The sequence below is a fragment of the Colobus angolensis genome, unplaced genomic scaffold (assembly GCF_000951035.1).
Source record: "Colobus angolensis palliatus isolate OR3802 unplaced genomic scaffold, Cang.pa_1.0 Scaffold427, whole genome shotgun sequence".
Lineage (NCBI taxonomy): Eukaryota > Metazoa > Chordata > Mammalia > Primates > Cercopithecidae > Colobus > Colobus angolensis.
The window spans coordinates 298,621-318,132 of NW_012117677.1; the positions used below are offsets into that span (position 1 = coordinate 298,621).

General features: G+C 47.6%; 1 protein-coding gene across 3 annotated transcripts in view; it reads right to left on the reverse strand.

Moving 5' to 3' along the window:
• ATXN7L1 (ataxin 7-like 1) overlaps positions 1-19,512 on the reverse strand; it is a 277,297-nt gene that overhangs the window by 5,479 nt on the left and 252,306 nt on the right. For 2 of the 3 annotated variants that reach the window (XM_011956865.1, XM_011956866.1), the window contains 4 exons: positions 14,129-14,321; positions 10,257-10,378; positions 3,959-4,907; positions 321-395 (listed from right to left, as the gene is read on the reverse strand). In XM_011956865.1, the coding sequence (XP_011812255.1) occupies positions 321-395; positions 3,959-4,907; positions 10,257-10,378; positions 14,129-14,321 (1,339 nt within the window). Of the gene's footprint in view, positions 1-320; positions 396-3,958; positions 4,908-7,867; positions 8,174-10,256; positions 10,379-14,128; positions 14,322-19,512 lie in introns of all 3 variants that reach the window. The other variant, XM_011956864.1, reaches the window with a different exon arrangement.

Sequence of the window (19,512 nt, forward strand, 5' to 3'; positions counted from 1 at the left end):
TGGGTTTACTGTGTGCCAGGCATTTTCTAGAGGCTTTACATCAATAAGCTAATCCTCACAAAATCCATAGAAGGTAGGGGCCAGTATGATCCTCACTTTATAGATGGAGGAAATGGAAGCACAGAGAAGTTAGGTAACTTGCCCAAGGGCACACAGCTAACTAGAAGGCCTAGGTTTGGAAGCCAGGTAGCCATGCTCTCAACTGGAGATGAGGTTTGAATCAGGGTCTGACCCCAATGCCCAAACTCTTTCCATTCTGCTGATGACCATATGAATTTTTGTCCCCCCACCCCCACCCCAACCCACCCCCAGCAACTTACCTGTCGGCTGTGTCCTGGGCTGGATATACTTGAAGGACTGGATTGTGACAAAGCTAGGCTGCTATTTTTCCCAACCTGAAAGACACCATTGAAGCCCCACTCAGACACACGAGCCAGCCTGGGAAGGGCCCGCCGATGCCACATGTTCTAAGGGAAAGAAGGGCTGCACAATGCCTGCTTCATTCCCTCACATTGGCTCGGAACTGGTGTTTCCATCTTAAGTGGCAGAGAAAATGAAAATGTTGCAGAGGGTGCCTTGAGGGATGCCCTTTCCTTCCCAGAGTTAAAGTGGCATAGTGGGGACTCCTCATACTGCTCCCTAGATGGCTGGACCCCAACAGGGGGGGATGAGGATGAAGGCATCTGGTGGAGAAGCCTGGCCCCTCCTGGGAGCTTCACTCAGTAGAGGCTGGGCTTTTCTACCTGTGGCCAAAGGGTCACACAGCTCACCCACCTCTGACCCTCCATCCCAAACCCATCTTGTTTTCAGCCCAGACTCCCTCAACCTAGCTGCAGATAAAACACCTGGATCTTTTGCTGGGTCAGTTTTCCTGGCTAGGAGATGTAACGCACATGCGACTCTTCTTTAGGAAAATAGCATGATGGCGCTGGGCTTCTCCTTTGCATGGAGGGAGGACAGGAACGCTGTGCATATGGGTGTGGCCACTGTGCCGTTCCCCTTCCTCTGGGACTGTCCTTCACACAATGGGCCTGGTCCTTGGGGAAGCTGATGCCAGGCACTAACCAGTCCCTGTCTAGTCTGCAAAGGCAGCTTGAACTTTCATCCTATAAACTGCTCCTCTTCTCCATTAACTTGCCTTTATGTAAAGACATTTGCCTTACATTATTTTATTTATTTATTTTTGAGACAGAGTCTTGCTCTGTCGCTCAGGCTAGAGTGCAGTGGCATGATCTTGGCTCATTGCAACCTCTGCCTCTGGGGTTCAAGCGATTCTCTTGCCTCAGCCTCCTGAGTAGCTGGGATTACAGGTGCGTGCCACCCTGCCCGGCTAATTTTTGTATTTTTAATAGAGACAAGGTTTCTCCGTGTTGGGCAGGCTGGTCTCCAACTCCTGACCTTGGATAATCCACCCACTTCGGCCTCCCAAAATGCTGGGATTACAAGTGAGACCACTGCACCTGGCTACATTCACAGTCTTGATTTTTGTTCCGTTTAATAGCCCTGTGGTAACTTCTGGCCTTATACCAAGCAGATACAATTAAATGGATCTCCAAATTGTTCCCAAAGTAAAGGTTTATCTTGGATTTCTCAATCTCATGCATTGACCCCTGATCTCCTAGCAGAATTAACACAGATCCCAAGGGCCTTTGCCTTTCCTTAATACTTGGAAATCACTGGTGATAAAGCCTTTTCTTAATGCCCTAGTGACAAGCACCGAGGTATCACCTGCATTAGAGAACCAATGCTGACCAGATCCAAGGCAGCCATTAAATACATCCGTGTTTTTGAATTCCCTCCTGATGAGCACTTGGCTGCTCCTTTCACCACCGCTTCTGGCTGACTCGGCATTTACTAAGCATTTCCTATAGTCCTGCAGACCAAAGAATCAACAGAGCCACATCTACTCAACACAGAGGGACTCTGTTAATGGCACAGAGGCTAAGAGGCCAGACTCCAGAGCCAAAATGCCTGGGTTTAAATCCTAGCCTGACTATTGACTCACTGTGTGACTTTGGGTGCCTTGCTTAACCTTCCTGTGCCTTGGTTCACTCATCTGTAAAAGGCGAATAACAGCAAGTAATTATAAAATGAGTTAATACACCTGAAGTGCTTGGAACAGAGGCCATCAACCTACGTGTTAGCTGCTGGGACTGTATCTAAAATGAGTGAGATACCACGGCCTTGCTGTCCAAGGTGTGGCCTGGGAGACTGTCAGAAATGCAGACTCCTAGGCCCCTGCCCAGGTCTGCTGACCGAGAATCAGAATGTTCACTGGCCCCCCTGGAGTTATTCGTGTACACGTTCAAGCTTGAGAGGCCTTGGCTCTGTCCTCCATCCTGGGCCCTGGGGGTGACACCCACCAGCAGTTTAGCCTCCGGGGAGAGCCCTGTGGGTACCGGCCCGCCTCCCTCACACCCCTGGCCGTGGGGAGTCAGAACAGTGCCCTCGGCTTGAGCGAGAGGACCTGTGTCTCCCCCTCCTCTCACCTTGGCCTTGGTTTGCAGCTTGTCTGGCCCTTGGGTTCCAAACTTGCTGTTTCTCATGTGTTTGTGATTTGTGACTCCCCCTCAGGCTGTGCTCTTCGTGAGGTTATAACAAGTCTCATAAGTGGTGACAAAAAACATTAAAATATCTCTTGACAACTGCTTCCCATTGCTGCAAAGTCCTCAACCCTAGGTGGAGTTGGGCTTGGGGTTTGGTTCCCTTGATTCCGTGTAACGGTCTCTGGACACACTGCCCTGATGGGTCCGGGCTCCCGGGCGGGTTGCCTGGCCCTCTCGTCAGACCTGGCTCCGCAGAGAATCCGAGGCTGGGCCCTTCCCCACGTCTGCTCCCTTATCTATATGCCCAACTGGCCCCAGAGGCTAGGGTGGGGGTGGAGGTGGGGGTGGGCTTTCCTAAGTAGCCCCTCCAACCGGAGAAGAAGGACTAGACTCAGGGATGAGAACAGAGCTCAAGGAAAAGAAACATGTATCCTTCTCTGACCACGCCACACTCTCTCAGCCTCCTCACCATACACACTCCTATCTGTACCATGGCATTGAACACTTCTTTTTTTTTTTTTTTTTTTTGAGACGGAGTCTTGCTCTGCCGCCCAGGCTGGAGTGCAGTGGCCGGATCTCAGCTCACTGCAAGCTCCGCCTCCCGGGTTCACACCATTCTCCTGCCTCAGCCTCCCGAGTAGCTGGGACCACAGGCACCCGCCACCTCGCCCGGCTAGTTTTTTGTATTTTTAGTAGAGACGGGGTTTCACCGTGTTAGCCAGGATGGTCTCGATCTCCTGACCTTGTGATCCGCCCGTCTCAGCCTCCCAAAGTGCTGGGATTACAGGCTTGAGCCACCGCGCCCGGCCTGAACACTTCTTTGCCAGCTGGTGGCAGTTGCAGTTTTCCTTTAGGAAGGAAAGAGTTCTATCAGGAGGAGGTGGGGGTCGAGGCAGCCTAGGAAAGTGGGAAGGACAGTCACCTGGGAGCCGGGCACAGGCGCTCCCACTCCCAGGTGGGACCCCGGGTCAGCATTTAACCTGCCTGGGCCTCAAGCTCTTCCTAAGGGGGTTCCAACAGATCAGATCAAACTTCTTAGCAACAGAACTCTTTGCTGACAATGTCCTCAGAACCTCAAAAGATAAAACTGACCGATGTGGAGTGAGGAACTCAGAATCTCTCTGTGCCTCAGTTTACTCATCTGTGAAGTAAACTGCACTGGGGTGTCACGAGGATTCAGTGAGGTAATAACCGTAAAGTGCCGAAAACAGCGCCGAGCACATAGTGAGTGTGGTATCAAGTACTTGTTCAATAAAGGGCTCTCAAAGCAGAGGGTGAAACTGCCCTCGGGGAAAACAAGAAAAGGAGTCAAGCTTGTGTTACCTGTCGGAGCCACCCGGCTAAGCAGGGGCGCTGCCCAGCTCCCCCTGCCCCCCCAGAGCCGGTGAAGGCGGTGCCAGGAGGTCCCTTACCTGCCGAGAGGAGGTGCTGTTAACGGGATCGGGCACCGGTGCGAGAAGGCTGGGCGGGTTCTTTTTGTGAACGCTATTCATACCAGGCATTTTAGTGATTTTACAGGCTTTGCTACTAGAACTCGAGTTCTTACGCTTTTTTCCTTCTGATTTGTCAAAAGAGAGGGGCAGAGAAGACACAGCATTGTGTGAGGCCAGAGAGAGGTCCCCTGTGTGGAGCGCAAGGGAGGGCACAGAGAGGGGACAGGAGTCACTGCTGCCTCCCACCGCGCCCACCTGTCTCACTATGTCCGCGGGGCCGCCGGGCAGCGAGGTCCGTCCTGAGGGCTCCAGTTTGGCACTGAGTGGGCTCACCCCATTGTTTGAGTTGTGCACAGACAGATTGTTATAGGGAGGGGCCGCCTGATAGGAGTTCAAAGCAGAACTGGCATTCAAAACACAGTTCTTTTTGTGAGGCCCTGACAGTGGAGACGAGAGGGATGTCTGCAAGGATGAGGAGGAGGAGGAGGAGGAAGGCGAAGACTGTGGCTTCCTCTTTTTGTTACTTGGAGACTCGTCGCTACGGGTGGACAGGTCTTTGACTTTTGAGGATTTGCTGGTTTTGGTTTTGGATGGCTTGTGGGATGGGGAAGGGATGACGGCTGGTATCGGGGACACAGCGGATGGGGCCTTGAAGGTTGAGTCCATGATGCTGAGGGTTGCGGCCACATGAGGGAAAGCTGTGGTGTGGGACATGAGGGCGCTCGGGTCCGGCGATGTCACGAAAGCTGCGTTTGAGAGCATGGCTGATGTCATTATGTAAGAAGAGGTGAGCCTCGAGCTGATGGGAGCTGAAGGAAGATACACAGCACTGGGGTTGCTGAAAGGCTGCAAAACGGATGCTGGAACGGGGTTGGTGATGTGGGCTGCTGGCGAGGGCAGGGGGCTATCTGCCGCAGGAGGGATCTTCCTAAACATGAGAGAAGAGTGAAAGAGAATCAGTGAGACACCGGGTTGGCAGTGCTTAGGAGGCTCGATGACGTTTGAGCATCAGGGCTCCAGAGGACACCCCGGCAGAACCAGACTATGGAGAATGGAGCCTTGAAGGATGGGAGAATCTGAAGCATGGCCCCTCCTTATGGCACCCCCCATTGCAACATCCAGCAACCTAATTTTCATCACACTCAGCCTTTCAGATCCTTTTCTCCAGGCTTGGCTACTGGAGAAGGCCTGATTTTGGTTCATGAATAAAAGGTCAATGTTATTTAGAATAGAAATTTCCCCAGTATTCTCTCTCAACCACTGCCACCCCTCCTCCCCCGCAACTCTCTTTTTTTTTTTGGCAGCGATGAAGGTGGTTTTTAATGAGAAGTGATCATTTCACATGTAGGTCCTGGTTGCAAGTAAGAAATGTGAGGACAGGGCTTTGCTACCTGGACACAGGGGCCAGAGCTTCCCCTCTCCACCCACTCCAGCTTCTGCCCAGGGACTCTTGGGGCTTTCCCCACCCTGCTCTGGGCTGGAGGCAGTTGGGGAATGGCCCTCTCCAAGGCCAGCATCCTCCTGCCTTTGCTGTCTGCAGCCTCTGGTTCCCTCCACAGAGAGCCATTTCCATACTGACTCGTGGCTGCTGGCTCCTGGTGGCTGGGCCGTGGACGGTTAGGGGTTTGGGAATGGTGAGATGGCAAGTTGCCCATTCCCAGGACTAGCTTTGTTTTTTCCTCTTCAGCCCTCTCTACCTTAGCTCTTGCTCAGAGGAGTTGTCTGGGGTGTGGCTTTAGCAGGTCTTCCTGTTCTGTGTTAGGAAAAGGTGAGTGTGGGGACCCTCATGTGTCCAGAGAAGGAGATCAGGGATTTCTAGTGTGTTCTGAAGATAAATGTAGGATGTGGACAGGAGGAGAAAATCAGGAGGGGAGGAGAAACCCACTGTTTTCTTCTTTGGTCTTCTTGGAGCTTGGGGGGTGCCTCAGAGCAAACTCCCTGGAGCCAAGGCCAGCACTAGGCTGTGGCTTACTCTTGGGGCCTCCCTGCAAACTCCATCCTTTGATTTGTGCTGGGAGTGACACCTCCTTCCATCCTACAGCCTGGGATGCTGCTGCTGCTACTCTGGGGACCGGGAGGAGGCACAGCGGCCACAGGGACATTTGTTCTTGATTTTGCAGAAAAGCACATGGTCCTCGGGAGCCAGGTAAATGTGTTCAAGCTGGTCCTTTCCCATTTCTCACCTTGCTCCCTCTCCCGGTTTCCCTGGGAAATCATTTTCACTGTAGCTGGGGTTCACTAGTGATTAGGAACTAGCTTTCCTTCTTTGAAAGCAGCACATGAAGATGAGCAGGCCCAGAGCCTGTGCCCCAGTGGGCTAGAACACATGCAAGACAGGGCCTCACACCGTCCTTTCTCTTCTTTGGAGGCCACTCTCCCAGCTGTAGCGTCAGGACCAGGTGCCAGGGAACTCTGGGAAGAGGCACTGCTGAGAGATAAATGTCTCTCCTAGCATTCCTCTCTGAAGATTCTGCTTTTGGCCTGTACTTTGGTGGAGCCTGTGACATCCATCTTTAGGGTAGAATCCAGAGGAATCCTTGCTCTTGAAAACATTAGACCAAACGGATCAAATATAAGAGAAAAATGTTGCCAAACTCACAATGGCCGTGATGGCATTGAGAATTTACATTCTCTCAAGCCTAAAGAAGGTAAGAGATCCTGTCGGCACTCAGCAAGGTGCCCCATAAATACTTGTTGCAATGAATGAATGAGTGAATGAATGGATGGATGAATGGGTAGGTGGATGGGTGAGCAGGTGGCTTCTCAGCAGCACCATAACCATATGGTCAGGGACTATGCATGGTGGGCAAGGACTCCCATATGATCAGATTGGAAATGTCTACACACATCCTTAGAACTGTCTGGCCCCACACAACCCCTTCCTAACAGGGGCAGGAAACATTTCTTAGAGGGGGAGACCCCCCCCAACTTTCTGGGTGCTTTTGTTGCCTTGCTGTGGTACTACAGGCAACCCACTCCATCTTTCCTTGACTCGTTTGCTTACCCACTAAAGTATAGATAGAAATACATGTGGGCAGAGGTTTGGCAGTTACTTGTAATAAAAAGTTATTTACAAATACCAGATGGCTCATTTAGAGAGGATTCCAATCAATGAATTTGAATGGGAGCCATTTTTTTTTTTAGACGGAGTCTTGCTCTGTTCCCCAGGCTGGAGTGCAGCAGCGCAGTCTCAGCTTACTGCAAGCTCCGCCTCCTGGGTTCATGCCATTCTGCTGCCTCAGCCTCCCGAGTAGCTGGGACTACAGGCGCCCACCATCAGGCCCGGCTAACTTTTTGTGTTTTTACTAGACACGGGTTTTCACCGTGTTAGCCAGGATGGTCTCGATCTCCTAACCTCATGATCCACCTGCCTCGGCCTCCCAAAGTGCTGGGATTACAGGCGTGAGCCACCGCACACAGCCTGAATGGGATCCATTTTTAATGTCTCAATTTATAATTTTCCAATTAACTAGTATAAATTCACGCTTCAACTTGTGCTGACTGGCAGAGTTGAAGTCCTAAATCTTACCTGGCTGACACTCAGGATTGGGATGGGTGCTCTTTTTAGGCACACTTTCTATCCCTTTCTTGCCTCACTAATCACAAGGGGATAGTAGGGCAGGAAGGAAGATAGGGCAGGGGAGAAACAGGGTGAGGGGCATGTGGCAGCTCCCTGTCCCCAGGAGACCCTTCCCCGCCGAGGCTAAACAGCTTATGTGTTTTTCTAGGTGCTAAATGGCAGTGGATTTCAGCTTTGCTGGGCTGTGTCCTGGTGTAAGCTTTGCACACTGGCCCAGGGAAGTCCCACACTAAAGCCCACAGATGCAAATAAATTACTGACAGTGCCCAACCTCCCCTGCCAGGTGGCATGGAGGTCCAGATGCTGACCTGGCTGAAAGAGAATACTGTGTTGGCGGCTCCTGATGCAGAGTTAAATGCTTGTTAAAGAAAAAAGAGTCTTGGCCGTTCCTTTTCTTCCTAATGTCTTCCACGCCCCCATCGGCTGCCATCCCTCCAGGTTCGGGCCCGCCGGGGCCTGGGGTTTGGGCAGCAAGGTTGAGAGGGTAGCGGGGTGCTACGCTCTCCAGAGTTGACACCCAGGCAGCCCCAATGTTGCTCAGTGACAGCAGATTGGTTAGGCAAGTCCTGAACAGGGGGGAGGGACCTGATGCCCTGTGGCTCGGGTTTCTGTGCCTGAGGAGGAAAGGAATATGGAGCTTGAGCTGACAGGACACCAGGGAGTGAAATACAGACCAACACATTCCTTCCACGTGTCCGGGATTGACACTTCCATAACACAGGGAGCAAAGAGCTGCGAGGATCACCAGGGCTGGCCGCCATCGTGGGGAACAAGCACAGAGGCTCAATCACCAAGTAACTGAGAGCACGGTCACCCCACGTGCAGCACCAATTTGTTGCTGTTTGGAATGGACACAAGTAAATATCATATCAAGGGTGCCCTTTAGACACACTGGGCAGTCACTTAAATGGGAAGAAATGATAAGCTTCTCTTGTGGCCCTTACCTACCTTACAGTAAATGTTAACATTTAGTACTAAGTCTGCCATGAGAGCTCAATTCAGACACAAATGGGGCTCACTTCTCCTAGAAGTCCAGGTCTGGAAGCTCTTTAGGCTTCCAGAAAGGGGCCTAAGGTGTCGTAGCTGCCTGGGGGAGAGGAGGAAACCTGGGAAAGGGGCAAATTTTGACTTCTGCTCCCTCCCATTTCTTAGGAATCCCTTCCTTGACTCTACTGGGCCTCAGTGGGCAGGTGGGGGCCCTCAGCTGTTGTCCCTCCTGGACTGTCTAGGCCCAGATTTACGTGATCTATGACTCAAATGGATGATGATATCTTGAGAGCTCACCTTTGTAGAAGTGGGGGATGGGGATACCCAGTGGGCCAGCCTTATATTATCAAGTGGTCAAAATGGTAGCCACTTATGTGCTGTGGTTTGAGAGGGTCTAGGCCTATTATTTCTTCCCAATAGCATTCTTCCAGATTAAGGCTTCTTCCCTATTTATGAATCCCCTATTAAAATGTAAGTACACTGGAAAGTGGATAGTAAAGAAACTTAAGAGAAAGGGAACATAAGTTGGAGTTTAGGGTAGAGAAGTACAAGTAGAGGTGGGCAGGGGGTCCTAAGGAGATGGGAAGGGCCAAAGACAAACTTAACCAACTTCACAGCATTGCTCAGGATCTGCCCTGTTGGCAAGTGTACAGATGTTTTCACAGGACAGCAAACAACTAGAAATTGGTCCACAACCATAACGAAATCTTTAGTTTTTTTTGTTTTTTTTTTTGAGACGGAGTCTCCCTCTGTCACCCAGGGTGGAGTGCAGTGGTACGATCTCGGCTCACCGCGAACTCCGCCTTTGGGTTCAAGTGATTCTCCTGCCTTAGCCTCCTGAGGAGCTGGGATTACAGGTGTGCGCCACCACACCCAGCTAATTTTTGTATTTTTAGTAGAGATGGGGTTTCACTATGTTGGCCAGGCTGGTCTTGAACTCCTGATCTCAGGTGATCCGCCCACCTCAGCCTCCCAAAGTGCTGGGATTACAGGTGTGAACCACCATGCCTGGCTGAAATCTTTAGTTTTGATATTGTAGCATTAACATTACAAACAGAAGCATCTTCTTTTTTTTTTAAGAGAGAGAGGGTCTCGCTCCATTGCCCAGGCAGAGTGCAGTGGCACAATCATAGCTTACTGTGACCTTGAACTCTTGGGCTGAAGCGATCCTCCCACTCCAGGCCTTTCAAGTAGCTAGGATCACAAGTGTGCATCACTACACCCAGCTAATTGTTAAAAATTATTTTTTGTAGAGATGGGGTCTTGCTATGTTGCCCAGGCTGGTCTCGAGCTCCTGGCCTCAAGCAATCCTCCTGCTTCGGCCTCCCAAGCGCTGGGATTACAGGCGTGAATCACTGCACTCAGCCAGAAGCATGTTCTTAATATCCTTAGATTCTCTAGGAGCAATAAAAAGGCCCTTTAACATAGGTAAACAAACAACATATTATCTAATATCCTTCTCATTTAGGAGATTACCAACACAAAAATGGTCTCCAAAAAAGACAAAGCATGTAACATATCATTTGTGCTTCTTAAAACCTTCAGGTAAACCATTAAGAAGAGCTGGTATTTAAGAATTAATCAAACATCCTGACTTCAGAATCATTTTGTTCTATGAAAAGTCAGCCACTAACATTTATTTGGAAAGTTAGGGTTCAGGTAACTGTGGGGCAGCTTGGATCTTATATTGCACAAAAGCTGCTCACTTACTTCCACATCTGTGAATTCAGGTGTTTTTCTACCATGGAGTTTAGTGCGAATCGAAAACGATCCCATCTTCTATCAAAAACATAGTACCCTCGTCCCATGAGGCGACTCCCAAATGAGCAAAACTGTGAGGAAAAAAAAATTTTAATTTTGATTACAGGTTAATAAGCTAATATAAAGTATACAGAGAAAAATAACATTTGCATAAAAACACACAGGGGCACAATTTTACTCAAAATAAAGAAGCAAACCGTATGAAGCCAAAAATATTTCTGCAGTTCTGTAGTTTGAGCTCTGGATTTTCTGCGGAACCTCACATTGCAACTCAACAATAGCTACATTCAATTTTCTGTGGCACAGAGCGGGCTACGTTTTCTACTCCTGGGATTGAGCCAGCATTTTTTGGTTAAGAAACAAATAACACCAGGCACAGTGGCTCATGGCTGTAATCCCAGCACTTTGGGAGGCTGAGGTGGGCAGATCACTTGAGGTCAGGAGTTTGAGACCAGTCTGGCCAACATGGTGAAGCCCCGTTTCTACTAAAAATACAAAAATTAGCCAGGCGTGGTGGCGGCGCCTGGGATCCCAGCTCTTAGGGAGGCTGAGGCAGGAGAATTGCTTGAACCCAGGAGGTGGAGGTCGCAGTGAGCTGAGATTGTGCCACTGCACTCCAGCCTGGGTGACAGACTGAGACTGTGTCTCAAAAAAAAAAAAAAAAAAAAAAAAAAAAAAGAAACAAGCAGCACCCAGGGTGAGTTTTCAGGACCATCTGTCCTATTATCAGCCACATTTTCTCAAGGAACTTGGTGGTTCCCTGCTTCTCATGATAGTAATGGGAACTGCTTGTGCTAGTGTCCCAGGTCCCACCTTTCCTATCTGATGTCAACAGAGCCACTTTGCTTCCAGCCAGGCTAAATGCCTTCCTTTCCCAGTCTCGACCCCATTTCTGCCTCCAATCAGTCTTTGTAGGCTGTCCTGGGACACAGCACCACCTTGAAGCTTTTGCTCCTGCTGTTCCTTCTCCCTGTTGTCTCCTTCCTTCTTCTTTTTGTCAATCCCAATTCCCCACTCTCTCTCCCGGTTCCCTTATCAAGACTCTCATTTCCAGTGGCTCTCATCTGAATGATCTTCCCAGTATGAATTCCCATGGCACACCCATTGCCTGCTTTATTCCATTTTGCCTTGGACTCACGACATGGCTGTTTTACGTTATACACAGGATGCCTACATACCTGATTCGACTATCAGTGTATAGACAGGAGAGCCCATTCTCTTCCTTCTCCTTAGTATGAGGATAGTAGGCATTTGGGCTAACAAATAGATTGGGGAGACAGGGATCCACAAAATGTTTAAAGCACACTATCCCTCTTAAAATATGTGGATGAAATATCGGCATTCAGATGTTTAATAAACACTTGATTATGATGTTAGGACAACCGGAAGGCTCTCAGACAGAAATGCAAGAAGCAGCCTCAGAGAAGGTGACATTTGGCTGGTTTAGGGCTCAGGCGAGTCTGCAAATGACTCTATAACTCAAAAGCAGATCTCCCCCTTCCTCCAGGCCTCCCAGCAGCTCCCTGGCCTCTCTCCCAGACACAGGGCTGGATTGGCACTCATTCCACAAACCCGTCCTGGAACCAGACTTTGGAACAGTTCTCAGGAGGAAATGTAAGACCTTCCCTTTGTTCTGTTTCTATTGGTGTTTTGGGGGTTTTCGCATTAAAATCTTGTCACCCATCAAATCTGGTACTGCTGATGAAGAACACTTTTCTGCACCTTCATGTTAAATGCTTACTGACCAAGCAAGAAAACATACAAAGGGAATTTTCCGACATAGAAGCTGGTCCCTGGCAGCATGTGGGAGCTCTTCCAGGTCTAGACATCATTTCTTCCCCCATCCCAATTGCTAAAGATGCACCGAGCAAGCATTCATTACAAACAATGATTTAATGTATCAACTGGCCATGAGAGAAGGGACAAAGCAAAGACACAAATCTGTGGTCTTTCCATTTAAATCAGCAAAACATTAAGGGCACACAGCTGTGCCACATCCTGAGTTTAGCTAATCCACTGTAGCCTGGCAGGTTGTCATCTGGACAAATGTCTTGATGTGCTCCAGAGTCTGGCCTTTTGGCAGAGCCTCGTATTTCTTTCAGGCTCAGGAGCTGGAGGCACGGTTTTGTCTTTGCTACCTGTGTATCTGATTCCGTACAGATGTGAGGCTAGGCCCTGAGAAGTTCCAGTTCCTGGCTGGCATGTTACGCCTCCAGCAGAGCTGTAGATCCTCACTGCGTGGGCCACTGTGTCAGACCCTACTGGTTGCCAGCCTCACCAACTACCACCCACTCCCACCTCTGTCTTTTCCTTGCAAACAGAACCACACTTTTATTTTGATATCTGACACAGAGCAGTAATCAAGCGGGTCTCCTCCCAGAACCTTGGGATAAATCATGGCTGGTTCCTCCTGCGTCACGGCAACCCCTTCCTTCTCTGCTGCCAATTGATCTAGGGATGGGCATGTGACCCATTCCTGGTAGATATGAGCAGAAGTCTGCTGGGGTTTTCATAGGAAGATTTTCTTTCCTAACATAAGGCAGCATCTTGGAAGAAGACCCCTTTTCTGTTTGTCCCTTTCCAACCTGAGTAGCACACCACTGGGTGAGGATGAAATGTCAGAGCTGCAGCTGATGGACTGGGACCATGCGTGAAAGGTAGAGGGAGTTGTAGAGATTGTCCCTCAGCTCCATGACATCGTGGAGAAGCTGAACCAAGCTTGGGAGCACCTGCCTCTACACTCCCTGCTATGTGATATAATTAAATGACCTTAGCGCTTGTGCCAGATGAGTTGAATGTTCTACTTCGGGCAGTCAAAGGCATCCTTAATCGTCCCTGACTATTTTCTGTACTAATCAAGAGGCAAAGTCTCAGGCTGATGGTGAGCCACAGGTAAGCATCATCCCAAGGAAAGAAAGTGAACTTGGCCTTCATTCATGACACGGAGAGGAGGGAAGAGGGATTCACTTGATCTTGATGCGGGCCAGGATGGACTTCACTTACACAGTCTAGAGACAGAGCTGATCCTGCAGGACTCAGGCTGGCACCAGAGTAAACCACCATGAGGTCCCATGTTCTAGGCCCCTGCATTCGGCTCTGCAATGGCAGCACTAGGCAGTCCCTTTTCAAGTGCTCGTACGCAGACAATAAACAAGCCTCCAGCAGATGCCTCCTGTTTCCCACCTTAGTTTCCATGACCTTCTGAACTGTCAGCGTGCACTCATTCAAGGAAGGGGAAAGAAAGTGCCCTTTTTACTAATCAGCAATCATGGTGACCTGAAAGGCTTCTTCTTTCCTTCAACACACACACACGCTCAGTTCTGGTGCCATATGGTCACACAACAGTAATACTTAGAACCAACAGGGGAGAATACCAACAAGGGCTGACCCCTGACACGCTGCTAAGACAGACGGTTTCCAGAGCAGGTGAGCCGAGCTAACCCTGGACATCAGAGGCTCCATTTTTAGATGGACAAGGCCAGAGGATCAGCTCCTGAGTGCACTTATAGAAATACTATTTCTCAAGCATGCTTGCTTCAAGGTGGGCCGTAAATACTCAGGATTATCCATTCTTCCCCCTTTTTTTCTTTTTAGTAGTATGTGGAAGTACTCAGAATTATAATCAGCTGGGAGCCCATTCCTTTCCTTTTGTAATGTTCAAGGGTATTTCTAAGGCAATCGTTAAAACTCATGGTAAGTCTTTTTGTAAAACACTGCGCAGGCAGCCTTGCCTTAGGAAGGATCATGCCTTTGGTATGATCACCTAAGTGTCTGCAAAGCACAGGCAAAGAACGCACAGTAAGGAACAGAAGGAGGCCTACCGCAAGAGGTCTGGGATGGTGCGTGGAGAACTGACAGTCTAGCTTCTCGGATTCGTCGGCTCCGTCCATCTCCCCTTCATCACTGGACAGTCGGCTGGCGAGGTCACCTCCAACCGGTGGGAGTGGGGGCTCTGGAGTGTGGCCACTATGATTCGAAGACGCGCTGCTGCTTATGCTATTTGCAGATGGTGGTCTAAGGGCAAGAGGGGAGAACAAAGAAAATAAACCAAATAAACCTTTTCTGAGGTGACAAGATCCACCCAGTTTAATGGTGCTCAGGAAACAGCCTGTTAATGGCCAGGTGCCATGGCTCACACCTGTAATCCTGGCACTTTGGGAGGCTGAGGCGGGCAGATGACGAGGTCAGGAGATTGAGACCATCCTCGCCAACATGGTGAAACCCCGTCTCTACTAAAATACAAAAAACTAGCCAGGTGTGGTGGCGCATGCCTGTAGTCCCAGTTACTCAGGAGGCTGAGGCAGGGGAATCGCTTGAACCCGGGAGGCAGAGGTTGCAGTGAGCCGAGATTGTGCCACTGCACTCCAGCCTGGGTGACAGAGCAAGACTCCACCTCAAAAAAAAAAGAAAAAAAAAAAAAAGAAAAAAAAACAGCTTGATTAGCCTCGCCAGTACCTCAGGGAGGGCACGTCGGTGGTGACTTTGCATAAGGGAAAACTATCAAGGCTGAAGGGTTTGCAGTGACCAGCTCTCTCCAGTGACCCAGTCAAGTTCTGTGCCAGTTGCTGTCCCTGGGGCAGATGAGAGGAATGATGGGAAAGCCCAACAGTGTAAGTGGAATGTCAGATATGGGAACGTGACAAAGTGAATTGAACCTACACCAGTCTTCTATGAATTCAGTTACAAGTATTCACCGATTCGTGACAAAGAGAACTGAACTTACACCAGTCTTCTATGCATTCAGTTACAAGTATTCACCGATTCGTGACAAAGTGAATTGAACCTACACCACTCTTCTATGAATTCAGTTACAAGTATTCACCCATTTGCAGGTAAGTAAGCTGTACTTGCCATACAATTGCTTTCCTTTGAAAGTGGAAACTGACAGGAAGATCAACCAGGTAAACAAGATCAGGGCAATCACCAAAAATATCAGTAAGGAAGAAACACAGTCCTATGCATACGTTCTTTGATACAAAGCTATGATTTTAGGAAACTGTTGTTATACTGGCATGAAAAAAAGTTTTGTCCTGGTGATGGGCCCCTCATTAGTACCTTACTCTGCACCCATGCCTCTCACTTAATATTGAGCTGTGTGTAGTTTAATTGTATTTTCTAAGGATGAGTGTTTCAATTTACATTTTTTATTTATTTACGAGACATTCTCAGTCTGTCACCCAGGCTGGAGTACAGTGGTGTGATCTCTGCTCACTGCAACCTCCATCTCCCAGGTTCAGGTGATTCTCCTGCCTCAGCCTCCCAAGTAGCTGGGATTACAGGTGCCTGCCACCATGCCTGGCTAATTTTTGTATTTTTAGTGGAGATAGGGTTTCACCATGTTGGCCAGGCTGGTTTGCACTCCTGACCTCGGGCGATCTGCCCACCTCAGCCTCCCAAAGTGCTGCGATTACAGGTGTGAGCCACTGTGCACGGCTTCAATTTACTTTTTGACAAGCCCTTTTATGCACTGTGGGGCATGATTGGCTCACAGTAGGTGCTAAAGAGAAATTTTTTTTCAGTGAACGAATGAATGAATTCCATGTGTGTATAAAACAACCCAACAGATGTCATCTTAATTATGGTTAAGCTTACAAAAAGCAATGTCACAATAAGAGGTAGAATTACTTGCTTCTTAGGCAGTAAAAAACAAAACAACACAAGGCAAAACCAAAATCAAACACATCCACATTAGCAGAAGAGTTAGATGAGGAATAGTCACAGTTAACTGTTACTAGTTTTTACGACTTCTCCACTTCCATCAGGTGATTGAGCAGGGAGAGGTGACAAAGATAGGGAGAAAAAGGAGAAAAAAAGATTGTCTTTCTGCTTTCTGCTTCGAAAGTTGTTCCTTCAAGTCTCATGAAGCAGCACTGCTGATCTGTCTCCCTTCTCTCTTATTTTCACCCTGGCTATTTGTTGCTTTGAAATCTTTTCAGGTCTCCAATACTTGAACTTGAAACAGATTCCAAAAGTATAGTCACTTAAAAACAAAACCACAAACGTGAAAACAACCCAAATGTCCATCAGCAGATGACAAGACAAAATATGGTATATCCATTCAATGGAATATTACGCAAGCCTTAAAAAGGAATGAAATTCTGCTACTATACAAATGACACTTGAAAGCATCATACTAAACGAAATAAGCCAGACATGAAGGACAAATATTGGATGGTTCCACTTATATGAGCTACCCAGATGGAAAGTAGAACAAGAGTTATCAGGAGTTGGAAGGAGAGGGGAATAGGGAGGGGGTGTTTAGTGGATATATAGCTTCAATTTTAGATGATGAGAAAGTTCTGGAGATGGATGACAGTATAACTACACAACATTGTGAATGTACTTAATGCCACTAGACACTTAAAAATAGTAAATTTTGAGTTATGTATATTTTACTATAAAAACAAAACAAAACAAGGCCATATGTAGTTTTTCAGTGTCATTATAAGAATTCTGTTGGGATGACAATTTATTATGGACTGTCACCTTCCTGTACTATAAAAACAAAGCTGCCATTCATTCTGAGTGTCTACAGGCCAAAGTACGCATCTCCCCAGACGTTCCTCAATGCCTGTTCTTCTGTATCAGGCAGGGCAACAACATTATTGTGTGCTTATGGTTGAAGACCCAGATAATAAAACAATTTAGATAAAGCTAAAACATAAAAAAAAAACCAGTATCCATAACTCTGCCACCCAAGATCAAGTATTACTAGCATTTTGATTTACATCCTTCCAGACTTTGTTACCATCCACACACATGCAAATGCATCTTTTTTTTTTTTTTGAGACGGAGTCTCTCTCTGTCACCCAGGCTGGAGTGCAGTGGCCAGATCTCGGCTCACTGCAAGCTCTGCCTCCCGGGTTTACGCCATTCTCCTGCCTCAGCCTCCCGAGTAGCTAGGACTACAGGCGCCCGCCACCTCGCCCGGCTAGTTTTTTGTATTTTTTAGTAGAGACGGGGTTTCACTGTGTTAGCCAGGATGGTCTCGATCTCCTGACCTCGTTGTCCGCCCGTCTCAGCCTCCCAAAGTGCTGGGATTACAGGCTTGAGCCACCGCGCCCGGCCGCAAATGCATCTTAAAGCAAGAACTGGATCACACGATCACCCAGAACATGAAATGTGAGTAGTACATACTATTTTGAGACACGCTTTTTAAAAAACCTAGTGATGTTGTAGAAGTGTTTCCATGTATAGAACTATATCATTTTTAATATTCCCCAGTAATCCATAGTATGAATATATCACAATTTACTTAACAAATCTTCTATTGATGAAGATTTGTTTCCAAACTTTCTAACAGGCTCTCTCTCTATGAAGCCCTCTCCATCATGATAGGTCCTCCTTATCCTGCAGGAGATAGATTAAAAAGGAGCTGGATTTTATTAAGTGTGATAACAGCATCATGGTTATATAGGGAATTGCCTTTCTTTTTATGTATTTATTTTTATTTTTTAGAGACAGGATCTTGCTCTGTCACCCAGGCTGGAGTGCAGTGGCATGATCATGGCTTACCGCAGCCACAAACGCCAGGGATCAGGGGATCTACCTGCCTCAGCCTTGTGAGTAGCTTGGTCTATAGGCATGTACCACAATTTCTGGTTCATTTAAAAATTTTTTACAGAGACAGGGTCTGCTTATGTTGCCCAGACTGGTCTCAAACTCATGGCCTCAAATGATCCTCCTTGCTCGGCCTCCCAAAGTGTTGGGATTGTAGGTGTGAGCCACTGTGCTAGGCCTGTCTTTCTTTCTTTCTTTTTTTTTTTTAGACAGAATATTGCTCTGTTGCCCAGACTGGAGTGCAGTGGTGCGATCTCAGCTCAGTGTAACCTCCACCTCCCGGGTTTGAGTGGTTCTCCTACCTTAGCCTCCCGAGTAGCTGGGACTAGCAGGCATGCGCCACCATGCCCAGCCAATTTTTGTATTTTTAGTGCAGACAGGGTTTCACCATGTTGGCCAGGCTGGCCTCGAACTCCTGACCTCAGATGATCTGCCCGCCTCCACCTTCCCAAATGGTGGGATTACAGGCTTGAGCCACCACACCCGGTCCTGTCTTTACTTTTTAAAGATGCATTTGGAAGGCATTTGAGGTGAAATGCCATGGTACTTGCAATTTACAACAAAACGCATCATCAAAAAATGTAGATGAAGCAAACATAATTGGAAAATATTAATATACTAACTGTTAAAACAAGACCTGTAGGTGTTCAATATACTATTCTTTCTACTTTTCTATACATGGGAGAAATTTCATAATGAAAAATAGGAAAAACAAAAACAAGAAGAAAATAGAGTTAGTACTACAGGTATATGTAAGAAAGTTACTAAAGAACTTCCTATTTTTTAGTATTTTATTTTTCTTCAGCTTTACTGAGGTATAACATCTTACACTTATCATACATAAATAAAATTGTATATATTTAAGGCATACAATGTGATTTGGTATATATGTACATTGTAAAACGATTACCACAAATTAGCTAACATATGTCACCTTGCAGTTACCAGTTTTTTTTTCCATGGTGAGAACATTTTTTATTTTTATTTTTTAGAGACACGGTCTCTGTCTGTCTCCCAAGCTGGAGTGCAGTGGAGCAATCACTCACTGTATTCACAGGAACTCCTGGGCTCATGGGATCTTCCCACCTCAGCCTCCCAAGTAGCTGGGACTACAGGCATGAGCCACTGAGCCCAGTGAAATTTGCTTAAGATCTACTTATTTAGCAAATTTCGAGTACATAATACAGTATTATTAACTAGAGTCACCATGCTGGAGATTAGATCCCCAGAACGTATTCATCTTGTAACTGAAAGTTGTCCAATATCTCCCCATTTCTCCCAACCCTTAGCCCCAAACAACCGGCATTCTACTCTCTCTTTCTGTGAATATGGCTGTTTTAGATTCCACCTGTAACTGAAATCATACAGTAGTTGTCATTCTCTGTCTGATTTCACTTAGCATAATGCTCTCAAGTTCATTCATGTTGTAGAAAATGGCAGGATTTCCTTCTTTTTTATTGTTAAATAATATTTCCTTCTATATATATATGTATTATTATTATTATTGTTATTTATTTATTTTGGAGATGGAGTCTCCCTCTGTCACCCAGGCTGGAGTGTAGTGGTGTGATCTTGGCTCACTGCAACCTCTGCCTTCCAGGTTCAAGTGATTCTCCTGCCTCAGCCTCCTGAGTAGCTGGGATTA